A 15,176-nucleotide genomic window follows, 5' to 3' on the forward strand; every position below is an offset into this window, starting at 1 on the left:
CAGTGGTGGGGAGGCGAGCAGGGCTAGAACTTTCATTCCCTCTAAGAATGACGATTTTGTGTTAGTAATGGAGTTGGTCAAAACTTGGAATTTCTGTTTGGTAGGAAATGTCATGGACAGGGAGACATTTACACAAGCAAAACTAGGTTTGTTGAAGAAATTTTGTCTGAAAACCTGGTTCAGTGAAAATTTTCTAATCTCCTGAAGTTGTAAATTGTTTTACTGCAGTCCTGCCTCTCATGTTATTTGGTGCAGTTCTAGCCACCCAGGTGTGACACAGCCCTTGGCTACACTGGCGCTTTACAGCATTGCAACTTTCTCGCTCAGGGGTGTGGAAAAAAACACCCCCCTGAGCGCTGCAAGATACAGTGCTGTAAAGCACCAGTGTAAACAGTGCACAGCTCCCAGTGCTGCAAGCTAATCCCCATGAGGATGTGGAGTATGTGCAGTGCTGGGAGAGCTCTCTCCCAGCGCTGGCGCCGCGACCACACCCACACTTCGAAGTGCTGCCGCGGCAGCGATTTGAAGTTTTGAGTGTAGCCAAGCCTACAGATCTACTCTCCCTTCACTTTTTTTGCTGACATGTTTTACATCAGATAGAAAGACTAATGGGTGGGAGCTACTTACACCCCAGGAAAGAATCCTACACCATCTTCACACTCCTGCATGAAGAATTTTCTGCATCCCCCTCAGTTTGGGTCTTTGTTCCACATTTGGGCTTTATGGGGGGAGAGGCAGGGCTGCCAAAGGACACTGCTACCTAGAAGTCATGTTACAATCACCCTCAATAGCTGCCTTTGATGGAGTGGCTCAAGAGACAGATAAATTGATTAGATAGACACCCTGTGTGGGAACTGATGTTGCGTTGCTACATGAGGCAATTTACCATTAAAACATTATCTGTAATGGAATGATCAAGAGCTCCATGAATCACAGAAGTATAATGTATCAGAGGGGCAGCTGTGTTAGTCTGAATCTGTAAAAGCAGCAGAGTCCTGGGGCACCTTATACACTAACAGATGTATTGGAGCATCCGCCGAAGTGGGTATTCACCTATGAAAGCTCATGCTCCAATACATCTGTTAGTGTATAAGATGCCACAGGACTCTTTGCTGCTTTAACAGTATAATGGTGGGTCCTTATGATGATGCCTCCTTCTCATCCCTTCCCCTGGTGGTTAGGCTGTGTTTGCATGTAAAACCCTACAATGGCATGGCTGCAGCTGCACTGCTGTAGCACTTCAATATAGACACTTGCTCTAATGACAGTAGGAGTTCTGCTCTGCCTGTAGTTAATCTACCTCCTTTTTATCAACCTAATGCTGTCTACACCAGACATTAGGTTGGCTTAACTATGTCTGTTGAGGGGTGGGTTTTCCACACTCCTGAGAAATGAATGGCACCATTGTGAGTTTCCAGCATAGGCAGCCTTTACTCTCCCTCATCTCACCACTTCTAGAGCTGGACTCTAAGCAAGTCAGAGCAAGGCCCATCTCTTTGTATGTGTTCTGAAACCACCTGCCCCATGTTTGGGTGTCTGGTGTCTAGTTACTATGAAGGTATCAGTCTTTCCAGAGTTCAGGTTGCATTCTAAAAGGAGCTAATCATGGATCCTAAATTGCTGACTTTCCTCTAAAGTTGCTGAGCAGAGGGTGCAGAATTTCACCCAGGGTTCGTTTTTATGTTCTTTGACTGACTGTGCTGTAGAGCTTTCCTGTTTTTTTTTTTTAAATATAAATATTTAATAGGAAGCCAGTGAATTTAGCTGTCCCATAAAACCTCTCCTTGGCTATCCTACCTCTCACGGTTGACTGACAGCTCTTAAAAAACCAAACCCAACTCTTGTCTCCTGTCCAAGCCATGGCAGGGAAGGGGGCTCCCCTGCTCCCCATGCTGATGGGTGTCACTTTTGCCCCTTACGCCCGTTCTATGGCAAAGGGCAGGGGCTGGGCGCACACGCCTCACGCGTGGGGACCAGCCACGTACTGGGCGGGCAAGGAGCACGTGGGTATCACCCCCTGGGGTTGTGACGCCACAACGGAGCAGTGATGACGCAGCACCATGACCTCACGCTGCGCGGGGCGGGGCAGCCGGGCGGGTCACTGGGCGCTACGAGCCAACAGGGGCAGCTCAGGGGCGGGGCCTGATCGGGCTCCGCCCCTCGGCGCTGGCCCCGCCCCCGTCCCCATTCATTGCCGCGGGCTGCAAGTGCATCCGCGGCGCGCCTAGCTCCGGGCCAGATCCGCCGCCATGTCCGCGCGGGGGCCCGCGGGCGCCGGCCCGGCCGCCATCCAGCTGAGCAGGTAACGGGCCGGGGGCCGAGCCGGGCCGGGCCGGGCCTCCCTGTGCCGCCGGGGGAGGGGCCCTGCCCCCGCACCTGCCTGTGCGCAGCGGGGGGCGGCCGGGGCCGGGGGAGCAGTGGGGGGTCTGAGAGCCTCTGAACCGAGCGCTGAGCCCGGCGGGGGATGGAACCGCCCCAGCCTGCGTCCGTGCGCAGCGGGGGGTGCCCCCCCCCTTGTGTATCCAGCGGGGGGAGGCCAGGGGGCGACCCCCCCCGTGTGTGTGTGTCCAGCGGGGAGCGACCCCCCATGCCCCTGTGTGTGTGTGCGTCCAGCGGGGGGCGGTCAGGGGTGACTCACTCCCCCCCAAACTGCAGCCCCTGTGGCAGGGCCTTGCTGCAATTGTGGTCCCAGCGGCTCAGAGCCTGGCCCGGGGCACTCAGTGTGGGGCTCTGGGCGGCTCAGGCTGGGCATGGGGCAGCCCTTGGCCCTGGGTCCTTGGATCAGCAGTGGGGTGAGCCCAGCCTGGGGGTGAAGTGCTGGCACCTGTGGGTGAGGAACCTCCTGCAGCCCCGGAAACCCTGGGAACCACGCTGGTGCCTGTGGAGACCCTCTGCTGTGGCCGGCCCTGTCTGCTGTGTCTGTGCCCGGCTGTGGCGGGCCTGTGGCCGGTGCCCCTCCTCCAGTGGAAGGGAGCTGGGTGTGGCGAAGGGGGGCCGTGGCTGTGAAATCGGACTGTAGCTCCTGCCACACTGCAGGTGATGTGCTGTGTGACTGCAGAAAAGTCAGTTTACCTTTCTGCACCTCACTTCTCACTTGCACAGTCCGAGCTGGTGGGCATGGGAAGTGTTGGTGAATGCAGAATGCTAATGGTACAAGCAGATTCAGTTGTACTGGAGTGGTGCCGGGATCATGGGGTCACTACCTCTAATGCATGTGTAGAGAATGATGTCAGTGAAAACCCGCCTGGTGGCCAGATCAATAGACCAGTTTGCTAACTGGACCTATCTGAATTGCTCTGGCTTCTGTCTCCTGGCATCTTTAGTAATATGCACATGGGAATAATTAGGCTTTAAAAACAGGTTGTGAGAGGTTTCAGCATCCTTTGGGGGTATAGTAATCCACCTGTTCCTCAGGGGCCTTTAGCTAAATGCACTTATGCTCAGGATTCAACTGAGAAACTCCCTGGTACATCTTGCTGTAATCCACTCTCTCCTAAATTATGCTGACTCATTGGATTTCATCTCCTTGTGCTGTTAAGAGGTCTAGCTAAATAAATCCATGTTTGTAGCCCTATTCTCAATGTTTGTAAAGCACCTAGCAAGATACTGAGGAGTTTTAAATAATAACAAATACCTGGTCTTAGGAGAAATGTTATGCAACTATGGGATTCAGGGGCACAGAGTTCTCAGTAGACCCTGTTCTCTATAATGTATCAAGATAGACTGCAGGCTGAGACCATGCCTTGCCTAGCTCACTGTCGAGGATGGAGTAGTGTGGCAAAGGCGTAGGTACTTCCTTTGCTGTTGTAAAGTCCGATGAAGTTGTGTGACTGTAGTACTAAAGGGAAATGCATTTTGTGTAAGATGGTCTCACTTTGTGTGTTTACAGTTGTATCCCATTTGGTACATGTTGATGTTGGCCCAGTTTGGAGCATGTTTTTCTTCTGTAGCTGTAACACTGACATACTGTGGCCTATCCATAGGCATTGATTTGTAGCTGTGTTCCTGAAGTGGTCTCTGCAGGAGTCTGAGGGTGACTAAGGTAAAAGCAAATAAACATTATTGATGAGATTTGATTTAAATGCCTCTTGTCTTGGTATCTAAATGCCAGGCAACTAAATGGCATCAGTTTATAGCAAAAACAATGCTACCTCTCCCGGCTGCTCCTGTAGCTGATCTTGGTATCCTAGACCTGGCTGCTTCTCTCCCTTCTCCTGTGAACAGGATTGTGTGGATCTGTTTATTTTGTGGCAGGGGTTACGGGTGTTCCTGCCAAGAGGCTTTCTTGAGTGCCCGTATGGTGGGGAGTGCTGGGGTAGGTTTAAAGCAAAAGACATGCCCACCATGATCAATAGAACTTGCTTCTCACTAAAGACTGACCCAGTTCAGCATGCTCCATTACGTTGCCCCCTTCTTGCTCTTGCAAAGTTTCTTCTTAGTGCAACAGTGGTGAAGGGAACTATTCAGGGATCTCTTGTTCCATGATCTGGAAGTGGAGCCATTTCACTGCCCTGGTAGAATAATCAAGATAACTGTTAAACTGCAACATTTGCGTATTGTTCTTCTTGTTTTTAAAGGATGATCTTTTAAAAATACCACCCCCTCCAAGACGTTCTCCCTATTACAGGGAGCCCTATCTGACCTGGCATCCTTTCATTAACTCCTATTTACCCTTGGCCTACTGCACACCTGAAGCAAGATGCCAATGGTTAGGATTGGGATGGCTGTAATGTACTGAGAACTGCTCCCAGGAGCTGGGAAAATGACTGACGCTCCCTGCCCCGACTGCTGACAAAACCTAAGCAATATAGTGCTGATGCAATTGAAGGAAGCCAGGGCATCTGGTGGGCAAGTAGCTGGGAGAACAGTACTGGTTATAAATGAACTTTGCTATTAACTGGGCCAATAATTCACTGATTAAAATGGACATGAATGACACTGAGGGTTGTCATGCAAGTGAAAGGGAGCCCTGGGGAGTATACATTAACTTAGGGGGTACAGGTTTGGCTGTTGATAGTGAAGTTGGCTGAGATCTTTAGAATGGCACCTGCTGGTATAAAGAATCCCAGTATTTTCACAAGTTTGTTCCCAGATCAAACATAGCTGGGGAGTGAGGGTGAAACTGATCAGGATGGGTGGAGTTCAGCATTATCTCAGTGCAGCAGGTACATTGTCAATGCCACTTTCCCCTTCCTTGCAGGTATTTACAATGTGGCACTGGGAGCATTGGAGGTGAATAAACTTCTTGTATAACTTTTGCAGCCACTAAGCTGCTGGCACGTTCTCTGCATGTTGGACTCCATGCTTCAGCTGTGTGTGTTGAACTTTGTGTCTAACCGCTGCTGGTAGCATGTCAATAGCTCTTGGAAGTAGGGAGGGTGGAGAAGCTTTTCTTGGATTAATGCCCTCTCATGCCAAACCATGCTAGTCTCTATTACAAATCTCAGTGGAATTGCTGCTTTACACACAGGTATTGTACTGTTAAAGGGTCAGGGTCCATTTTGAGTCACGGATGAGGTTTGGGTGTATAAAATAAATAAAAACTGTTAATATGGGAACACCAGTACAATAAAACTGTTTGCTGATGTTTCCCTGCAATAAGAAAAGAGGATATCTCCATTAATTTTATCTCTTAGAACTGGAAGGGATCTTGAAAGGTCATTGTGTGCAACCCCCTGCCTTCACTAGCAGGACCAAGTACTGATTTTGCCCCAGATCACTAAGTGGTCCCTCTCAAGGATTGAACTCACAACCCTGGGTTTAGCAGGCCAGTGCTCAAACCACTGAGCTATCCCTGCCCCTGCACCACCAACACTGATGACACTCTAAAAGTGAAACTAACTAATCAGCAATTATGGGTAAATCTGAGTGAGGTGGAGAACATAAACCAGTGGCATCATAAACAATGGAAAGGGACTGGTCCTGAAAACTTGATTTCAGTAGTCTAAGGGGAGCAGACTTGTTTTAAGAGATTTTTAACCTGGCAGTGCTCCATCTTAACACAAGGAATGACTCTGCTTGACATTACCTTTAGTTAGCTTTGGGGAGCTCTTCCAGTAGGCTCTGGAATGAAATGTCCTGAGTCCCTTATGGCCCTTTGCTGAAGGTTTGTGGGCATCTTACACATCCAGTATGTCTCTTATTCCAACGTATGTGCAATGGCAGTAGCTGATGAAGGCCAGGTGACAATGAGGGTGATGAAGTAGAGGGCCTGCTGGGAGTGCAGATGGGGTTTGTGAGGATTAATAGTAGGAGACTGGCTTTCCATCTCTGCTTCAGGTGTCCTCCAGGTTCGTTTATGTGCATGGCCACACTATGTCACGGAGTGTGGGGGAGTCCGGCCCTGCACCCCTCTTCCTGGGACCCACAGTGACTCTTGGCCAGCCAGTAAAACAGAAGGTTTATTGGACAACAGGAACACAGGTTACAGCAGAGCTTGCAGGCAGTCAGGACCCCTCCATTGAGTCCTTCTGGGCTTTCAGGGTGCTTGAATCCTAGCTAGGATACCCTGAATTCTGCCCACACAGCCCCAAGCCCAAATTCAAACTGCTTCCCTCCTGCCACTCCCTTCCTTTGTCCTCCTTCCCGGGCAAAGGTGTTGACCTTTCCCCTCCCTTACCTAGCTCAGGTTACAGGCTCCGGTATCGTCCATCCCCTAAAATCCTCCCCTGCTCTCTCATTCCCCACACAGACAGCCCCTACTCCATCACACACTATGAATTGCATTTATGTTAAAAGGCCAGGGCCAGACCTTCATCTCCTGTTGAAAAGGGTGGCGGTGCATTGAGCTGTAGTGGTTCAGAGTGTAGCCTGTCAGTTCCTCAGAAACGGTGTAGATGCTACTAGGACAGTTGGCTTAAATGTAGTCACCACACGTAAGATTCTGATTTTGCTCTGCATGTGGAGGGAGGTTTCTTCCTGGCAGGTATCACTGGGGAAACGGGCTGAGCTAATTCTTTAGCTGCAGTACTGGATACTAGTGTCCTGTCTATCCAGGATGGTCCAGCAAGTGATCTTTGTGCCCTAGACCTTAACAAATCACATGCTGCTGCTGGTCTCGCTTAGTAAGTAGTTTGAGTCTAGGTTCTTTTATTTCAGCAAACTTCCCCCTATTTTTAATAAGGTGCCCCAAGGTGAAAGATACACTGGTGTTGCTAGGAGTGGAAATTTGGGGGACCCCAACTTTTGGGTGGCTGGGCAATGACAAACTGTGCTAGCTCATCTTCTCCCCTGTTGCCCCCAGACACAGGGCGTCACCTGCCGAGCTCGGCGCATGCACGGGGTGGCTCAGACAATGGCAAGGCAGAGCTGCTGGAGCGCAGCTTTCCGAAGGGCCGGCACAGAGCTCCGTCCTGCATCTCAGGTGTCTGAGGAATGCTCTGGGCCGCTGCGGCAGCACTGCACCCCTGCTCAGGCCTGGGTGGCTATGCCCCTGACAGATGCTCCTAGCATTTGTAGGCTGACTGATGCACTGCTCTTTTGAAAGATTGCTGATCCATCCCCACTGGAGGGAGATAAGCACGTGCCCTGCGCTGCATCCTGTGTGATGCTTTATACATGGCCACTCCCTTTTGTGACAGCAGGGGCCACTGGTGCGGTGGCACAAACACTTCATTGCATTTGTCAGTGTTTCCAGTGTCTCAGGACTCGCATATAGAGCCCTCTAGCACCTCTAATGGGCTGTGCCATGTCCTGGACAGCAGAGGTGACTGTACGGAACAGATAAACAAGAAGGAAAGGAACCTGCACCTCTTGGCACTGGCTGCTCTGATGATAAACTGATAGTTATTTACAGAAGCACAAAATGTTTTCAGTCTTACTCAAGAGGTCAGCCAGTATGAAGCAGAGTGGAAGTTAAAAACAGCATCTTAAAGTCCAGTGACTAATGGAATCTGCATTATTGGCTCATCGGTGTAAATGAGACTTTGGTTTAACTTGCATGTTTTATAAAACACTGTGTAATGATCCATCCTTTGTTCTGTTTGTGAAAACAAAGGTGTGTGGCTTACTGGGCTATAACTAAGAATTCTCATGCCAGTGTGTAAAACCATCTAAAACTACATTGGAGCGAAAATTTGCGAATAGCTTTTTCACAAAAAAATACACACCAAAATGCTTGAACTTACAGATCTACACATTGTTAAACTCTGGAAGGGTCTTCTGGCTCCAAAGGATCTCTGCTCCCTTCTCCCCTGGAATGATGGACGCTTATCTTCTAGGTGCAGTGATATGGAGGGGGACAATCTCTCTATGTAGTCTAAAGAAAATTGTTACAAATAAATCTAAGTTAAAAGCATTTGTCTAAATACCCTCTCTGCTTCTCTCCCCTCTCAAGGAAATAGATGGTGAAAGCTACCCCCCCCCCCATAAATACGTAAAATATGTTTTGCTGCTGCTTTAAGTTCTTTTGTCTAGCTTCAGAGGAATCTCTCTTCCCAGGACATGTATTGTCAAGATCTGACTAGAGCAAAACATATTAATCTCTAAATACATAGTCTGCATGGAGGACTTGGAATGTTCTATACACAATTTCATGTGATAACCCATAAACAGATAAGGGCTCTGCTCAACCACAGAATTCTCTAAGACTTCATTTGCGTGCATTTCCTGTGCTGAAATCGGTCATTGATCTAATGCAAGAATGATACAGGTACAGCTATCTATGCGTACCCTTCAGAAAGGAGTGAAACGTTTGCATATTAACATGAAGCCCAAAAGGTGAGTGGGAGAAGTTACCTAGTTTTCATTGAGAGATCCAGGTACTGGAGGTCTTGTTTGAGATGCCTACAGCAGCTTCCTGTGGCTCCTGCTAGCTTTGCTGAGGTGGGAACTTCCTTTGGGGTTGCCTGGTAGAGCTGCAGAGAAAAGGTTACAAGTGGATTAAGTTTCTAAAATGTACGGACTGCTTTAATATAGCCAACAATACTCTGAAATATAGGTTGGTCTGGTCTTTTGCCTTGTAAAGTGTGACACTGAATTTCTGTTTTTGGTGGCTCTCAAATGGCAATTGTAGTCGGACTATGGCAGATTGTAACTGGTTATTGTAGTCGTACAATTGTTTGTACAGCTTTATTCATGGATATGAAATGGTTGAGGAGCAGGATTGGAACAACTGGGATGGAGAAAGTGAGCTGTCGGCAGCTGCCCTCAGACTTCCAGGTAGCTAATTCAATACACTGTCTATCAGATCAGCAGGCCTCTCTCCAAGGTGGGTGAGGGAGGTGGGATTATGTGTGCCGCTTTGTTTTTCCATCGCATTTAGCAGCAGGGGTCACTGCCTGTGACAAGGATGCTGTGCAAGGTAGGGACTCTAACTGAGATTAGGGGGTAATTTCCTGTGGTTTCATGCTAAACTTGCTAGAACATTTCTGTGAAATGGAGACTCTTGAGGTATTTACAAGCAGTTCTACTGCTCGACTCCACCCTGCTGACTTCCGAACTCTGATACTGCAGGTGTCCAGCCAGTCTGCACAAACATCAAAGAACTGAAATTGTTGGGTCACGCGAGAGGTACAGATTAACAAATGAGAAGTGCTGTGTAATCCAGTGACTTTCTCAGCATTGCTGCGTCCAGGCAGAATGACCTTAGTCTCATTTGCTGTCTCAGACATACCTCGGGCTCTCGCAGAGTCTAGAGTTCTTTAGCTTTTTGGTTAAACCCATGACACGGGAAAGAGCTGAGTAGACTCTGCAGACAGGACTCACTAAGGAGATCGAGCTGCACGTGGTACTGTGTTCAACTGGAATCTAGCTCGTTCCTTATGTAAGAGGACTTGAAGGCTGGTGCATGTCTGCACTAGAAGTGGCGCAGTGATGGCGCTGGAGCTGTGCTGTAGATCCTTGCTGCAGCGATGAAAGGGGTTTTTCTTGTCACTTTGGTAAATCCTCCCTTCATGTAGCTGGGATGATGGAGAATTCTTCCACTGTAGCGCTTGTAGTGTAGACCAAGCCTCAGGGGTGTGAACGTCTCACACCCATGAGCAAAGTAGCTAGGGTGACCTAAGTGTTAGGTGTAGCCCAGGCTTTGTTTCCATTGTAAAGGTGTGGGATGAAGTTGCTAGAAAATGACAGGAAGGAGGAAATGTTTGACATGAAGCCCTTAAACCCGTCATCACTTCGCCTGCTCTAGCAGGACTGGTTTTTCTAGCTAGGCAGGACCTTTGCACAAACAAATTTTTTTTTCTTTTGGTCAGTTAGTCTGATGCAGAGGGAAATGATTAATTTCATGTAGCCTTTGTGAAAAGCCTGTCTCTTACTTCCATGCCCATATAAACTTTGCTTCCAAACTTGTCACCTATTACTTGGAACTATTGGGTGAGTTTAAGGCAAGGGTGGGGAACCTTTTTTTGCATTGGGCCATTGACCTACTGAAAAAATCAATGGCAAGCCACCCGTGTTCAACTTACCTGCCCAGGAGGGGGGTGTGTGTGTGTGTGTGTGTGTGTGTGTGTTGAAACAGCAGGGTGAGCCAGCACTCCCCGGCAGGTGAATTGAACGTGTGTGGCCCGTGGGCTGCATGAAAATGAGCTGTAGGTTGCCTGTCCCTGGTTTAAGGAAGCTTACTGGTGGCTGAACACAATAGATTGTTCCTCTTGCTGAGTGCAAGCTAGGAAAAGGAAACTGCTCTTTCCTCATTGCTGCTCCTTTGTCTCATGAGAGTCTGATGCTGTGGGGCTGAACATCGGCATCAGAAGGAGTGGCAGGAGCTTCACTCCGTGCAGGATCAAGCCCAGTCTAAGAGGGGTGAATTCTTTTGTGGAGACTTGTCATTTGGTGCCTCACCACAAGGCCGGGGAGGAACTTGCAGACTAGTAAAACTGACATGGTGTCGTGTGTGTGTTTGTCTGGTTCCTTGCCCCTGGCAGTGGCCAATACTAGATTAGTTGGGCTGATGGTCTGTTCTGACAGGGCAGTGCTTGGACTTCAAATCAAACAGAGAATGTGAGGAATCCAGGTCCCTTCTATGAGTGTCTGCTCTCTACGTAGCCTTTAAAGAACGTTAATATTGTTGATCCAGTCCCTCGATCCTCTCCCTGCACCCCTTTAATGCTGAGAACTGGGATGGGTTGCTGTCTTGGGGCAGTATCCACTGCTGTAGCAAGAATAGCCCAGGCAGGGGGCATAACTCTTAGAATGGAGGAAGCCAGTGCTCTGTGCACATGGATGTGGGGAGCCTGTTCCACATGGATCTCTGGTGCTGAGGACCCAATGTGACCTGTGTAGTCCTGCAGCCTTCACACCTCTGTCCCTGGATCTGCAGGCTGAGGACAGAGCTAGCGGACTGGACTCAAACAGGCAATGATTTCTATTCGTCCATCAAAGCAGCCCCAGAGGCAAATGTAGCAGGGCTTTTAACTCAACTTCAGGGTGCAAAGAGGTGGTGGCTCTGGGAAATGTGTAGGAGTTTGCCAGGAGGCCTCCTGTCAGGTCGTTGTTTGCCTTCCCTGGGAAGGCAATGTGCTCAGCACTGCAGCCAGCTGTTTGGAGTCCAGTAGGGACAGGATTTCCTACGGGAGGTAGCAGCTTTGGGGAGTGACTCTCTCATGTAATTATTTATAACATAAGGATTTCCATCACAGCTAGTTTTAAACTAGTCATTCTGATTGGCTAAGGACCCATCTTCTTATTTTTGATTGAGCAACCTAGGAAGCTGCTAGGCTCTTAATTTGGTATTTGTGGCTGAGCTGGAGCAGCAGAAATGACATCACCAGCTGTGATGTGTGAAGCAAATCATGAATGAGTGCAATTCCGAGCCCGGGGGTTACACACAGGCTTAAAGGCTCTGTCTGTTCCACACGAGGATGGCCTGTCAGCTTATCCGGTATGGGATGTTTATGCTTCTCTTGTGTTCGGTGTGTGTTTGTCTGAATGCTGCCTAGTAACTGGGGAATGTGAGTGAAAACTACGATGTGTGAGTCTCCTAGGCAAGGACGACAAACAGTGAAAGCAGTCGGGACTAATCTAGCTATAGCTGATCTCTCAGGGAGGAAGTTGTCTGTCTGTAGCAGCCTTGTTTCGAGGCCATGTGGCTGTAGCAGATTAGACTGTCAGACTCCATATAATCTATACCTGGCGGGGTGTGGGGGAGGGGGTTGTTCCATGTGCTCACGAGAGCTGGGCAGGTTTTTTCAGACTAAGATTATTTGCCTCCCAGTTAACCAGTTTTGGTTGACCTGGAGGTATTTGTGAATTTGACACATTTCCCAAGTAGCTGGGGAAGGAGGAACTAGATTCACAAGGGGACTTGGTTTCCATCCCCGCCCCAGCCAGAGGACGTGGTGGTGGTGGTGCCCTTTTGACAACCTTTAGCCCAGGGCATAGGGCACTCCCCCCGTTTGAATTCCCCCCCCCCCCCGATGAGCGCTCTGACCACCAGACTATTGGGCATTCTGTGTGGGGAGGGTGCATCAAATAAAATACTTGAATAGTCATTGGGCTAGTGAGGGGCACGATAGCCTGGTGATTTGGACCTGGCTCTTCCACACTCCAGGTGAGTGCCCTAACCACTGGACTAAAGGTTATATGCCAGGCACCACCACCTCCTGGTTTCTGAACCTAGTCCTTTAAAATTACCCGGAAACAAAATATTTCGGATCAGTCACTCGTTTCGTTCAACCCAGAATTGATTGTTTTTGATGTGCTGAAAATTCCCAAAAGATCTGAACTTGGTTTGACCTGAATTTTTTGGAACTGACAGTAAATTAAAAAAAATCAGTTATTCATCCTGCTCTCAGCCTCAAAGGGGACAGCTCTTTATAAGAGACTGTTGGCACTGAAATCCAGCTGGAATTGTAGAATGCAGTTGCTGTGGGTTTGGAAGTCTTCTGCACTTTATTTCAATTCTTTATGACTTAGCAGTGCCCTACACCAGCTGCTGCTCTAGTAGCAAATATTTTGCTAGTCGGTTTGTTCTGTTATTGCATTATGCTAATTCCTATGAATGTAGGAAGTGTTGCAACAGATTGGATTGGGCCAATGGTCCATCCCTCTAAGGTTCTGTCTTTCCAGTATATATGATCCAAATTGCAGAGAAGTAACTGCATCTTGAATTGACTTCTGCACCTGAGGCCTAACCCAGCCATGCCCTGGGATAGTCCCCTGCCTCCTAAACCCATCAACCCAGTAATCCACAGTTAGTCAAGTGGATTAGTTTTCTTTTAACAGAACTTTTTTTGGAAATCATTTTGTATAATAGTAATAAAGCTGCTGGCTAAGCAGTTCGTAAAAAGAGAAATAACTGTTCTGTTTTATATGGTATGTCCAGATAATGCTATCTGGAACTGGCTATCGCAGCTTGCATCTGCTTCATCATGCAGAAGTCTGATCATCGAATGAGATGCTGAAGTTGCTAGTGGTGTTTGGTACAGCTTTAGTTTTTCAGGGTCTTTAAAAGCTGATCTGCTGTGCAGGTGATAGTCTGTTTTAAGGCACTACATCAGGCTATGGGAGAGGTTTCCTGCCCTGAAGAGCTTTCAAACAGACTGAGAGGTGACAGGTCAGGTGTTAGACAGTCCAGAGCAGTCAGGGAGGAGGCTCCCTGTGAATGGGAGCCAGAGGGATAGGAAGAGGAGTCAGGGGAGGTACTGAGACCTGGTGGGTGTATGTGGTTGATAGGCTGCTGGCTCCCAGTGGTGGAGTGTCATCCCAGGGACTCTTACCTGCTCCCGGGCCCTCTCCAGGTCCTGCTCCCTGGCTCACTCCTGAGTGCTGTGGCAGCTCCTCCAGCCCCTCTGGGTCCTGCTCTCACCTTTGCCCCTCTCCGGTATGCACAAGTTTATGCAGGAGCGGAGTCCCCACAGTATTTCCATAGTGTGGGGGGAGGGTCCTATTGTCCTCTACCCTGGGTCTGCTGCCCCTGGTGCAGAGACAGCATTGGTGAGAGGATCAGTCTAAGACCTCATGAAGGTGAGCATTCAGCTGGGGTTTGAAGAGAGTGATGGCACAGAAAGCCAGGGAGGCTGCTCCGTTACCCTTAAGTCTGCAGGGGATGCCACGTTTGACTTCACTCTGGCTTATGGTGAGAGACCATCACACTCTTGCTGCCTGGAACCAGGTTGAATTGTTGATTCATCACATCTGCTGAGTGAGTGTGTATGAAACTTCCTGACCATCACCATGTTTGACACACTATCTCTAACATGGCTTTGTGGTTTGGTAACCATGGTTATGGTAAGGGAGGGGAAAAGATATGGTTACCATGGATTTTACTTTGCAGTGTTTTAAATTTAGCAGGGATGAGTACAGCAGTTGTGATCCCTGGATTGCAGGAGTACAGGGGCAATTCTGTTGACAGCTCTTTGGAATTCTCCTCCCTGGGAGGATGTGGAGGAGTGGGACTTTCTTGTTATGTAGTGGCATTCTGGGTGACTCATGAAATGAATGGTCCACCACTATGGTCCGTCTAAAAGGTGTGATGGAAAAAGCACCTAGCTGAGTTTGTTGCTAAGTTGGGGTTACTTGTGTGCTGCAAAGACTCTAAACATCATTGTGAAACCTATAGGTGACTTTCTACAGAATGCACATTCTCGGAATTCCGCACTGCTGCAGTGACCCCCCCAGCTTGTTGAGCTCTGCTGTCAGTGTGTCACAACCCACTTGCCTTGTCATGGAGGGTGAGGCTAAGTCATGGTAGGACATGGTGCTGCTGATGCTTTTGGTCCCCTCTGCTCACAATTAAGCCATTCTTGACACCACTTGGTGGGAGTGAGGTGGCTGTTCCTGCTGACCATTGTCGTCTTTGGGCCATGCTCCTAGTGTGGACAGATGGTCTTTCAGGGAGGCCTGTTGACAACTGTGTACCTGACCTGTCGGCTTTGACGGAGGCTGCTTGTCCTGTTGGCGCTGCTGTTTTTGAGGGATCTTGTTTTCTCTGAACAGTCTGTCGGGAATCATGTTGAAGCAGAAACAAACTCCCCCCAACTCTTGGGATGGGAGCATGGTCAGTTGGGGAATGGGAGTTAAGCCATCTGGGTGCTCTTACCTCTGTCACTAATGGGTATGGGGCTAGGCCTCATTAACCCTGCTGTGAAATGGGGATTGTACTGAATGAACATGCCAGGTTACTTTGTAAAGCACTTCAAGATCCTCTGACAAATGGGGTTGGGGTGAGGAGGGCTAGGATGTTGTTTGGGACTCTGGCCTTTTTCACTAGCACTAAATTAGTTGTAAAAGAAGCA

General features: G+C 48.8%; 1 protein-coding gene and 2 long non-coding RNA genes across 9 annotated transcripts in view; 1 reads left to right on the plus strand and 2 right to left on the minus strand.

Annotated features, from left to right (window-relative positions):
* LOC127038749 (uncharacterized) overlaps window positions 1-15,176 on the minus strand; it is a 51,718-nt gene that overhangs the window by 1,023 nt on the left and 35,519 nt on the right. The window lies entirely within an intron of this gene.
* The window catches only part of ACOT7 (acyl-CoA thioesterase 7), a 105,621-nt gene continuing 92,666 nt past the window's right edge, over window positions 2,222-15,176 (plus strand). For 2 of the 7 annotated variants that reach the window (XM_050931613.1, XM_050931614.1), the window contains exon 1: window positions 11,674-11,821. In XM_050931613.1, the coding sequence (XP_050787570.1) occupies window positions 11,802-11,821 (20 nt within the window). In that variant the 5' untranslated portion in view covers window positions 11,674-11,801. Of the gene's footprint in view, window positions 2,303-8,616; window positions 8,719-11,672; window positions 11,822-15,176 lie in introns of those variants that run through there. The other 5 variants (XM_050931610.1, XM_050931615.1, XM_050931608.1 and 2 more) reach the window with 5 other exon arrangements.
* Window positions 6,541-8,864, minus strand: LOC127038751 (uncharacterized). The gene is made up of 3 exons (XR_007770792.1): window positions 8,737-8,864; window positions 8,127-8,257; window positions 6,541-7,023 (listed from the first exon to the last, which is right to left on the minus strand). It is a non-coding gene; the product is annotated as an uncharacterized LOC127038751 (long non-coding RNA).

The sequence above is a fragment of the Gopherus flavomarginatus genome, chromosome 21 (genome assembly GCF_025201925.1).
Source record: "Gopherus flavomarginatus isolate rGopFla2 chromosome 21, rGopFla2.mat.asm, whole genome shotgun sequence".
Taxonomy (NCBI): domain Eukaryota; kingdom Metazoa; phylum Chordata; order Testudines; family Testudinidae; genus Gopherus; species Gopherus flavomarginatus.